This window comes from Acomys minous (assembly GCF_964271855.1).
Source record: "Acomys minous genome assembly, chromosome: 8".
NCBI classification, from domain to species: Eukaryota; Metazoa; Chordata; class Mammalia; order Rodentia; family Muridae; genus Acomys; species Acomys minous.
Genome location: NC_140489.1, coordinates 56,543,549 through 56,556,196, shown reverse-complemented (window position 1 = coordinate 56,556,196; position 12,648 = coordinate 56,543,549). Strand labels below are relative to the sequence as shown.

The window sequence follows — 12,648 nt, the reverse complement described above, 5'->3', positions numbered from 1 at the left end:
AAGATGCTCAGGGGGTTTTATGCATGTTGATAGCCTAAACATACTATAAAATTTTAGTGTCATATGTGACAGGCTATGACTGCAAAGGCTCCAGCAAGATGGAACAAGCACTTTACCTCAACTCACAGTCACTGCACACTTGAGCGTTAGAACCTCTAAACAATAGAGCACTATTAAGACTGTCATTTTTTATGAAAGGCTCAGGAAGCAAGCTATTTCATAGCACAACTTATTATCCACAAAAGGAAAGCTCACATGGTTGACAATATCCCAGAATTTTACACCAACATGTAAAATTACAGTTAGTAAAATCTAGGACAAAAATGCAACCTAGGAAACAGAAATATTCCTATTTTAGAGCACAGTGCTAGAGTCAGCATGCTACCTGAATAAGGCCTTCAGTATGATCACCAACACAAGAAAGGTTTTCAGAAAGTCCCATTTAAAATAGAGCACTGAAATGCACGTGGTGGCACACGCCTGTAATCCCAGCACTTCAGGGAGGCAGAAGCAGGCAGATCTCTGTGAGCTCGAGGCCAGCCTGGTCTACAAAGTAAGTCCAGAACAGCCAAGGCTACACAGAGAAACCCTGTCTCAAAAAAACCAAAAAACAAAACAAAATAAAATAAAATAAAATAGAGCATTGAGTCAAAGCATTTACCACATGCCACATGATACTAAGAGGTCTGTCCAATAAACTGAAAATAATTTCTTTATCTGGGTCAGAAGTTCAGGATTGTATATCAATCTTCTATTGATAGTGATATCAAGAAAACTTTTTGGCTACAAAAAGATTATTCTATTGTTTTAAGGTAGCTCGGGTAAGATACGCAAATATTTATCCAGCATTTGTATTGACAGTGTCCATCAGTGGTGGCCTATAATGAGGTTAAAGCTCATTTTAAAACACAGATTTAGCCAGGCGCGGTGGTGCACGCATTTAATCCCAGCACTCTAGAGGCAGAGGCAGGCAGATCGCTGTGAGCTCGTGGCCAACATGGTCTACAAAGTGAGTCCAAGACAGCCAAAATAACAGAGAAACCCTGTCTCAGGGAGAAAAAAAATAGAAACATTTAATATCACAACTCTGCTTTCTTTACAAAGAGGTGTTGGGAGAAAGGGGGTGCTCTAAAAAGGGAGAAATCTAGACAGTACTACAAAAGTAGCTAACTCTAAATAAACAAGTTAGTTTACTGACGACTCCTGACAGATAAGTTAGAGACACCTCTCTAGCATTTGGTAGCTTAATAGAGAGTTCTCAACAAGGTATTTAAATTGAAGAGTGAATGAAAAGTACAAGACAGAGTTTACAAAGTAAAAATAAAATGTTACAAACTGTTTAAGAGTAGGGGCTGGAGAGATGGCTCAGTGGTTAAGAGCACTGGCTGCTGTTCCACAGGACCCAGAGTCCAATTCCTGGCACCTACATGGTGGCTCGCAACACTCTGTAACTCCATCTACAGGGCATCTGATGTTCTCCTGATGTGATAGCAATTGTCTCTCATCAAAGAAAGATGACAGAAAATGTTGAAATGAATGATGAATCATTGGTAACTTACTCTCTAACACTGAAATTGAAAGAAAAACAAAGCCCTTTCCACAGGAGTTTTTATGCAGTGAAATCAATCAAAAGAAAATTTTTAGGGCTAGAGAGACAGCTCAAAGGTTAAGAGCACTGACTGCTCCTCCAGAGGTCCTGGATTCAATTCCCAGCAACCACTTGGTGTCTCACAGCCATCTATAATGTGATCTGATGTCCTCTTCCGGCCTGCAGGTATACATGCAGCTGGAGTACTGTATACATAATAAAAATAAACATTTTTTTAAAAAGAAAATTTTTTAAAAACTAAATATCAAAAAGGAAGAAAGAAAACCATTCCATCATGGTGTAGGTGAAAAATAAATACAAAGGAAAACTGAAATGAATAAGCAAGTGTCTATAAATAAGAAGAATTTTTTTAAAAAGAACTAAGACTGACTATAATCTTAGGATTTGAGAATACATATAAGGCCAGCTTAGGCTACACTGTTACACTCCACTGAAATTGAAACAGAAAATAAGTGCCAGAGTGAAAACTAAACATACAGACACACAAAGCAGTAATATCAAGTTCCAGACCAGCCAACGCTACCTAGAGACCCTGTCTCAAAACAAAAGCAAAACTCCTAGAATTATAATATAAAATTAATTTCCACACTAACTTCATACTAGCCAAAATATTAGGTTGCATATTTGCCACTCACTTTCAAGGAAAGGGGCATCTAATTTACTGGAAGTGAGTGGAATGCTGCTATTTATCGCTAGCTTGGAACTCGGAATGAGTTCCTCATAGAGCTCTTCCCACCTGCTGTAAGTTCTTTAAAGGATATTTACTACAAGCCACAGCTAACAAGGTACACAACGTCTGCTTCTTACCAGTCGAATGAGTTGTCTGTCCAACCATCTAAGCACATCTGGCCCTTCCTCTGTTTCTGCTCTGTAGATTGCCAGCCGGGCCATGAGAATGGCAGCTGCCTCCTGGTCAAAAGATGCAGCAATGTTTTGGATTTGAGTTTGAGCATCTGCCCAGCTAAAGAAATAAGAAAGCACAGAAATACAGCTGAATTACATAATACCACAGTTGGCTACCACACAGAGCTATACTTAGAGAATGCACAACACATCTCAGTAGTTCAAAAGTCTAATACAACACAGATTAACTAGCATTAGTAAAATATCACAAAATAGCTGTTTATTACATTGATTTCCCTAAAATCAAAACCAAACCAAATATTTTCTAAAATAACTCCAAAGGAAAATCTCCAAACATTCTTTAAGAAAACAAGATCTTTATGAGTAAAAATAATAGTGTATAGGTCAACGGGATGGCTCAGCAGGTAGACACACTAACACAATGACCTATAACATGAGTTCAAGTACCAGATCCCACAATGTGGCAGGAGAAAACAGACTCCTCAGAGTTGTCCTCAGCCCTCCATGTGCATACAGTGACCTCCACATGTGCACACAGAGATAACACATTTAATAATTCTATTTAATAAAATAGAAAGTGTAAATGATATAGAAACAAAATGTGAATGTGTGTATAATAGAGAAATCTTTATGGTGACATCATTCCCAAGAATTCAGGAGTTCACAAATACACACACACTACAGATAAATAAAAAAAGCTATACTCACGAGCAGTAACATAGATCTACCTATACCACTCTCAAAGAGTCAAAGCCAGCTTTTGAGGAGATATAACTACACATCTATGGTTATTATGTGTTCTCAATACTCAAGTTACATAATCAACTTAAGCATCCATTAATGAATGGACGGACAAAGAAAATGCCATGCTGAGTATTCTGGTGAAGGTCTACAAGCCCAGGACAAAGCCAGCTTATGTGCCTGCCTCTGCTTCTCAAGTGCTGGGATTAAAGGAGTGTGCCACCACACCCGGCTTATGCCATTAATCTTTAACTTATCTTACATAGTGAATTCCAGTAAAGTCAGAGCCACATAGAGGAAAAAAAAAACCTCGAAGAGGGAGAATCATGCAAATTCCAGACCAGCCTGAGCTACATAGGAAATGGGAAAAAAGGAGGGAGAGAAAGTGTGATCTTAGATCAGGAAATAGATTGAACTGGAGAGCTATCATGATAACCAACATAAGTCAATCCCATAAAGACAAGCATCATATTTCCTTCCATACATGGAATTTAGAGGAGTGAGGAATGACACAGTGAAAGCAGAGCTATCACAGACGTGAATGGGGTGGGGAAAGGGAGGACAAGAAAGGAAACAGGAAGAAGGACATGGCCAAAGTCTATGTTAGGTCATAGTTATGGAAACAAAGAGCATATGCTAATGAACTGGCTACAGCTCAGTGGATAAAGTGTTTCTATGTAATCATAAGAATCTGAGTCCCACCAGGCCCAGGCAGTGGTGGTACAGGCCTTTAATCCCAGCACTCAGAATACAGAGGCAGACAGATCTGCATTCAAGGCCAGAGAAACCTTGCCTTTAAAACAAGAAAGAAAGAAAGAAAGAAAGAAAGAAAGAAAGAAAGAAAGAAAGAAAGAAAGAAAGAAAGAAAGAAAGAAAGAAAGGGAAGGAAGAAGAAAAAGAAGGAGCTGAGTCCCAGTGCCCAGCACCCATGTAAAAAGCAATGTTGCAGTGGCGTGCCTGTAACCTAGAGCTGGGAACAGCTGGGAACGCAGACAGGCAGACAGATGACAGCAGCCTGATGGCCACCAGCCTTAGAGCGAAGAGTGAGCTCCAGGTTCAGTAAGAGACTTTCTGTCTTAAGGACGATGATGGTGAGAGAAAATGAAACTTGATGCTGATCTCAAGCTTCCACATAACTACACATGGATGAGTGTACCCATGACACACACATATGTACATACAGGGGAAAACGTTTTTAAAAAAAAGAGTTAAAATGAGAGTTTCAGTCTGGGGAGAGTGATTATTATTATGAATAATAGAGAACTGTGTAGACCTAGCTGGCCTAGAACTCACAGAAACAGATCCACATGCTTCTGCTTCCCAAGTAAGGTCACATGTTTTATAAACTTAATCCAGTAAAACTTTTTCTGGGTACAACCAGTATTTGTTTTTATTTGCAATGTTTTAAAGATATAATTTTTGTTTTTGTTTTAATACTTCTGCTGATCCTACTTGCAAATACTCTCACCCTAAGCAAGATGTGTACTTCTTGTGTGTGAGTTATATGCCTGTGCATGACCATGTGGATGGAGTACATGCCCATGGAGGCCAGAAGACAGCCCCAGATACCATCCTCAGGAACCCATGCATCTTCTTTGAGACAGTATCTGTTTGTTCACAAACTAGGCTAGACTGTCTAGCTAGCAAGCCATAGGGATACTCCTGTCTGTGCTTCCCCCATCCTGGGATTACAAATACAGGACCACTGCTAGCATTTTTACATGGGTTCTGGTGCTCAAACTCATACATGGGCAAGGATTGTATCCACTGACCTATCCCCTAGTCTATACATTACATGTTACTTTACATGTAATTTATTTTATAGTGATATATTTAATTTTCTGCATTTAAAATTTTTATTTTATTTGTGCGCATGTTTGTATGTATGTATATATGTATTATGTATGCATACATGAGTACAGAGGTCTACAGTGGCCAGAACCAGGTGTTAGGTTCCCTGGAGCTGGCGTTCCATGTGGCTGTGAGCCATCCAACCTGAGTACTAGTAACCAAACACTAGCTCTCTGCAAAAGTAGCAGGAGCTCTTAAATGCTGGTCATGACTCCAGCCCTGTGGTGGTATGAATAAGTAGGACCCCCATGGGCTCATACATCTGAATGCTTGGTCATCAGGGAGGTTCACTACTAGAGAGGGATTAGGAAGTGTGGCCTTGGTGAAGGAGATGGGGCTTTGTTGGGAAAAGTATGTCACTGGGGTGGGCTCTCGGATTTCAAAAGCCCAAGAGAATCCCAGTGGCTTTCACTTCCTGTTGCCTGTGGATCTGGATGTAGAACGCTCAGCTACTTTTCCAGCAGCATGGCTGCCTACTTGCTGCCATGTTCCCAGCATGGCTGCCTACGCCCTGCCATGCTGACAGTGGACTAAGACTCTGAAACTCTAAGTCAGTTCCAATTAAATGTCTTCCTTTACAAGAGTTGCCGTTGTCATGGTGTTTTGTCACAGCAATAGAATACTGACTAAGACAAGCCCCTTCCTCTACTTTTAATTTTCTTTCATTCAATAATTTAAAACTGTTTCTCAAATAGTATATGAGAATAAATTATCTCAGTCTACTGAAATATTAGTTAAGAAACAGAAAAAAAATGGCAAAGGAGGGCACTAACTGTAGAAGTTATTTTAATTTTAACATTTAGTATTTCTAATAGTGTTTATAGCTTAATATTTAAATTTTAATTTCTAAAATAAACTCCAAGAATAATAAAGCTGTTTAAATCAGGACTTTCCACCTTAGAGAAGTATGCAAGTTAGCTGCTTTAAGTTGAACTACAAAAGTATCATTCTCCTGAAAATAAAATAGTTCAATAATGGAACAATGTTAACAAGTAACCTCATGTGTATTTCTGTGTATGCTGGATAATTTTATGTCTGACAAATATAATAAAAAATAATAAGATAAAATAAAAGTAATAAATAATAAGAACTTGGGGCTGGAGAAATGGCTCAGTGGTTAAGAGTACTGGCTGTTCTTCGAGAGGACCAAGGTCTAATTCCCAGCACCCACATGGCAGCTCACAACTGTATGTAACTCCTGTTCCAGAGGATCCAACACTCTAACACAGACATACATGCAGTCAAAATACCAATGTACATAAACTAAAAATAAGTTATTTTTAAAAATAAGAACTTGTGCTTTAAGTGGCCTCTTAAAATTTTTGTTTTCATAGCAACTCAGCATTCACTCAAAAGGATTGGAAGAAAAACCACAACTGGCCCTTCAACACAGTTTGCAGAATAATCTACAGCACATCATCACAGTGGACCAAGCCCCTAACAGCACCCAGTCCACAAAGCAGAAGCTGCATGATGATATGATAAATGAATTAAAGCATTAATAACACATGGAAAATTATAGTTATGGACTGAAAAGAAATGTCATTAATCATAGCACTGTTATTAAGTGTATATCACATATTTAATATATGCGTATACATGTGTAAAAGTGTATGTATACATACATATGTGTATATACTAGTGACTACTAAATATGATGTTTGAGTCTCCCAATGGGGATAAGGTAAATAAAACTGTTTATTTATTTATTTTGGTTGTTGTTATTAATTTTTATTCAGCAGTGCATATGTGAATATGTCTGTGTAATATACATGTGGGTGGGTGCCTGAAGAGGTCAGAAAAGGGCAATAGATTCTCTGAGGCCAGAGTTATAGACAATTGTTAGCTACATGGGTGCTGGAAGCTGAATTCAGGTCTTCTGTAACAGCAAAATGCTCTTACCCACTGATCCATCCCTCCAGCCTTTTGTTTGTTTTCTTGAGACAGTTTTATATATGCCAGGCTGACCTCAAACTCCCTGAGAATGATCTAGATTGCCTGATCTTCCTACCCCACCTCCCAAGTGCTGGGACTACAAGTATGTGCCCTCTTACCTGGTCATAATAAATACATTTTTAAGTGTGTGACTCAGGAGTACTTTTATGTGCATTCATCATTACACATTTGCACATATGAATATGGAGGCCAGAAACAACCTCAGGTGTCTTTTTCAGATGCCAGGCACCATGGGTTTTGTGACAGGATTTCTCACTGGTCTGGAGTTCACCAAATAGGCTAGGCTAGCTAGAGAGTGAACGCAGGAGTCTTCTGTCTCCACCCTCCCCCCCCCCCAGCTGGGATTACACGTGATTCCACATCCAGCTTTCAGCCCCCATGAGTTCTGGGGATCAATCTCAGCGCCATGCTTGCAAGGCAAGCATTTTACCACTGGGTTATCTCCCCAACCCTTAGGAGTACTTTTTAAAAACAGCTATTATACTTATTACTGACTATCCTATAAAATAAGCTAAGTTTGAAAGAAATGCCCTTAATAACAAATGTTTATTTTCTAGTCATGTTACTCAAAACAGAAACCCAGCTTGAAAGTATGACCTAAAATAGATTTGATATACAAACTACATCTCTAATAAAAAAAAAAACCACTTACTTCCTAGCAATTGTGGTCACTCGGATGCGTCTCTGCCCACTTGAGTGCTGATACTGGGTCACAAACTGGACTGCACCTCGTCCTCCTTGAGGAATTGGAGCATTATGCTGCATAAAACAAAGAAGGAAGAACTAAGGAAAATCTACTATGGTAATGTCACAGTATCAAAAATTACATATTCTCTAGCACTAAGCAAGGGAAAATCCAGGGGATGGAGAGATGGCTTAGCAGTTAAGAGCACTGGCTGCTCTTCCAGAGGACTCAGGTTCAGTTTCCAGCACCCACACGGTAGCTCACAACCTTCAACCATCTAATGCTCTCTTCTGACCTCTGCAGGCACCAGGCACACGTGTGGTGCACATGCACACATGCAGGCAAAACATTCATACACAGAAAACAAATAAGAAAATAAAATAAAGAAAAGACCAGTGTCAGATGCCTTCACTACAGAGCCCAGTAAATATTTAAAGAACCATCAGAACACAGTCTATGAACAAAGCTGTGTCAGGAAATTTCTGAAACCTTATGAGAAAACTCCAAGTAAACAAGAGCGCTGTAATCTGTTCCCCTACCACATGAATTATTCTTAGAATGTATGTTCGTGCCCCTCCCAGGTAAGCAGATAGGAGTGAATTCACTTTAGATTATTCATTACAGCTGGCTATTATTTATATGCCTCTATGGAGAAACATGTTTTGCTATAAGCAGCTTGTCCTTGTGACTGACACTTTGCTTGGGTGACTCTTCTTAACCTCAGACTAAACTATCTGATGTTCTGAATAAAGTTGGTTATTGCCTCCATTTTAGGCCCCTGCTCTCCCAGGTTCACACTGCCAAGTAGAGTGATAACAAAGAGCTAATATTAATCTTTTCATTTTGGGATTCTTCCTATGGGTTGACTCAACATGTGCAAATGATGCAAATAAATGATAAGATAATACCAAAACACTAAAATGAAAACAAAAGGCATATGATGTCACCTAAATACAGAAAAGGCATTTGATAAATTCAGCACTCCTTATTGATAAGAATGCTAAATGTATTAGGAATAGAAGGAATCTACCTCAATCTAACAAAGGTATGCATCACACCAAGTGGGAAAAACTGAAAACTTTTAACATCTAGAACCAAATAAGAATTCCCATTTTAACCATTTTCACTAAATATTGCACTACCAAAAGTTGTAGCCACAAATTCAGGCAAGAGAAAAAGAAGCAGGCCAGGCATGGTAAATTAAAGGCATGGTAGCCTTTAATCCCAGCATTCAGAAGACAGAGGCAGGTGGGTCTCTGTAAACTCAAGGCCAGCCTGGACTACAAAGAGAGTTCCAGGACAGCCAGGGCTACACAGAGAAACCCTGAACTAAAGAAAAAAGAGAAAGGAAAAGAAGCATCAAAATGAAACAGAGGAAGTCAAATTGTTACTGCAAAACAGCAACGCCTCTCTCTCATATAGAAATCACTACACACTCAACCACTAAACTTATGTTTAAAGTCAGGGAGGGAGGAGCTGGAGAGAAGACAACACTTAAAACTGAATACTGCTCTTTCAGAGGACTCAAGTTTAACTCCCAGAACCCACACTAGATGGCTTACAACCACCTGTTAACTTTAGCTCCAAAATACACATAATTTTAAAATAATTATTTAAAAAAAAAAAAAAAACAGGCATGATGGCACACACCTGTAACCTAGCATTTGCGAGGTTCAGAGCCATCACCACCTGCACAGGAACTCAAGGCAGCCTAGCTACCGTAAGACTCTGTCTAGTTAAAAAAGAAAAAGAAAAACAATAACACTGTTAACACCTACACCAAATTCTCTGAAATGGAAATCAAGGGCTAGGCATGTATAGCTCAGTGGTGTAACATCTACCTAACAAGAGTAAAGACTTGGGTTCAAAGACTGCTGACAAAGAAAAGGAGTGGGGGCACAATCCCGTTCACAATGAAGGATCAACCAGTAGCATTACTTTTCCACCCAACTCTCCTATCTGTGTAAGGGACCCTATATACATGCATATATGAATAGGCCCTCCACATCAGAACTATATGCATTCCAAATGAGAGAAAATTTAAACACAGGTCTTTACTATATAAATGGCAACAAACAAAACAAAGCAAAGCAAAATAAAAAATAAAAAATAAAAAAACTATGAAAATTCCAAACAAAGATGAAAGAAATTAAACAAAGATATAAACAAATGGAAAGATATCTTTGTTCATGGAGAGGAAAAAAATCAGTATTGTTAAAATGTCCACACTATCCAACGCAATCTATAGATTCACTGCCAACCCATCAAAATAACCAATGGACAGACATGGCTCACAGAACGAGAAAATAAATCCTGCAATTCATTCCAGAGACTCAGTGTCTAAGTATTTGTATACCTTCCAGTATTAAAATGCAAACAGTCAGCCAGGCATGGTGGTGCACACCTTTAATCCTAGCATTTGGGAGGCAGAGACATGCAGATCTCTGTGAGTTCAAGGCCAGCCTCATCTACATAGTGAGTTCCAGACAACCAGATCTATATATACCCTGTTTCAAAATACAGAAACAAAAACAAAAACATCTTGTTTTAAATGTAGACAGTCATACCTGATTAACAACTTCAAAATATATGGCTAAGGTTGTAGTGGGGCTGAGTCCGCATATCTTCCACTGACAAGTGCCACCTGTTCCAATCTCCTGGAGAAATAAAAAACAGGGTGCTTGAAAACTAAAGAACATTATTTATTAATGTATAAGAAGAAAAACAGAGATAAGCCTCCAGTAAGAAAAAATACACAGCTTTCAAATGTATTCAATAAATGTTAAAAGCTTAAAAAATTTTTAACACGTGGTAAGACATTAAGATTATCAAAAGGTTTGCTAAGTCAACCTAAAGGATACAAGTCCTTTGAAGCATTATTTAGTGAAGGATCAACCAGTAGCATTGCCTTTCCACCCAACTCTCCTATCTGTGTAAGGGACCCTATATACATGCATATATGAATAAGCCCTCCACATCAGAACTATATGCATTCCAAATGAGAGAAAATTTAGACACAGGTCTTTACTCTATAAATGGCATATAAATTGATTCTGTAGCTTTGTCGTTTCTGGAAGCTGTAATTTTGCCTGACTGTAATTCTGGAACACATTATAGTCTCTCACAGGCAGAGAAAAGAAAGGAGTTGAAACTTCAGTCTCTTTGACTTGGTTGTTCTGTTGCTAATTCTGGTGACAAAATCCACTTGGAATTAATTTTGACTTTCAGAAACCTAACAATTTCCAAATCATGATAATTTATGATTTTAAAAGCACGGGATAAAATAGAGCATTGGTGACAGTGTATGTGAAAAGAACAAGTACATATGGAAGTGTACCGATGGGAAGTCAACCACAACTTAACAGAAAACTCAGAGGCTTCGGTGACGGCTCTGTCTTTGTGCTAACCTATAAATTAACTATATATTTTAAAATAAACATTACTTACATTTTCAGACACGCAAGGTCCTTTAGAGTTAAGAGACACACAGGGTCCAATAGCTCCTGAAATCTTTATTTCCCTTGAGGTCTGCAAATAAGAACATGATACATTTGTTTCCCTCAAAGATAAAATCAGAGCTGACAAGATGGCTGAGTGGACAGAGGTATTTGCCACCAAGCTTGACCACCTGAGTTTGAGTCCCAGGAACTATATGGGAGGAGGAAAGAACTTACTCCTCTAAGTTGTCCTCAGACCTCCATATGAGCATTATAGTACATACATAATGCGCGCGCGCACACACACACACACACACACACACACACACACACACACACAAATATAATAAAAATTTTAGCTAAATTCAGTGTTTAAAGTGTTAAATTAGCTAAGTGTTTTAAAATATAAGACGTTCATCCATATTTAAAATTCAAAAGTCCATTAAGAGCCAGGTGTAGTGGAAGACACCTTTAGTTCCAGCATCTTGAGCCAAAAGCAAGCATATCTATGTAAGGTTGAGGCCAGACTAGTCTACATAGCAAGTTCCAGGACAGCCAGGGCTACATAGAAAAATCCTGTCTCAAAAACAAGGCAATGAAAATATGCTAAGATTGAGGTTGGCTCAGCAGTTAAGAGCGTTGTCTGCTCTTCCAGAGATCGAGTTCAATTCCCAGCAAGCACATGGTGGCTCACAACCATTCATGTGATCTGATGCCCTCTTCTGGCATGCAGGTATACATGCAAATAGAGCACTCAAAATACATGAAATAAATAAATAATTCTTTAAAAAAGAAAAAATATGCTAACATTAAAAAAAATTAACCACTAAGCCCTTTCTTAACTCTCATCTCCTATTTCCACCAGGCATAGATCTCTGTTTGAGAATCTGACCCTGATTTCAAAGTCACGCCATGCCCAAATTCAAAAACTGCATATATCAAAACCCTAATCTTAATCTATTGTTTCTCCACAGAATTCTGTCTTCAAGACTGATCTCTCTCTCTTTTACGTTATTTTTTTTATGTGGGGGAATGTTTTGCCTGCATATATAACCTATACACCAAATACATACCTAGTGCCCATGGAGGTATGAACAGGGCATCAGATGACTGTAAACTAAAATTTCAGGCAGTTAGGAGCTATTTAAGCTCAAATTTAAGCTATCATATTGTCTTGCAAGTAGAAAATTAGAAAAGGGTGGTTGGTAGTTCAGTGACAGAGCACAAACTTAGCACTGAAAAGGCCCTTAGGTTCCGTTCACAGCACTAAAAATAAAAAATAAAAAAGCTACTTTGCTAGACATTGTGGCATATGCCATGAATTCTACTATTAGGAGGCAGAGTCAGGTGCAATCTCTATGAATTTGAGGCCAACCTGGCATACATAGCAAGTTCCAAGCCAGCCAGATTACAGTGAAATGTGGTTCTTCCTTAACCTACAAATGACAAATATATGTATCTCCAATCTATAAGCATCTCACATAATTAATACTATGATTCTTTTA

At 38.6% G+C, this 12,648-nt stretch overlaps 1 protein-coding gene across 4 annotated transcripts in view; it reads right to left on the bottom strand.

Moving 5' to 3' along the window:
- The window catches only part of SEC23A (SEC23 homolog A, COPII coat complex component), a 57,036-nt gene that overhangs the window by 19,609 nt on the left and 24,779 nt on the right, over positions 1–12,648 (bottom strand). For all 4 annotated transcript variants that reach the window (XM_084792731.1, XM_084792732.1, XM_084792730.1 and 1 more), the window contains exons 11-14: positions 11,154–11,234; positions 10,274–10,363; positions 7,674–7,780; positions 2,417–2,570 (exon numbers count right to left, since the gene is read on the bottom strand). In XM_084792731.1, the coding sequence (XP_084648857.1) occupies positions 2,417–2,570; positions 7,674–7,780; positions 10,274–10,363; positions 11,154–11,234 (432 nt within the window). The remainder of the gene's footprint in view (positions 1–2,416; positions 2,571–7,673; positions 7,781–10,273; positions 10,364–11,153; positions 11,235–12,648) is intronic.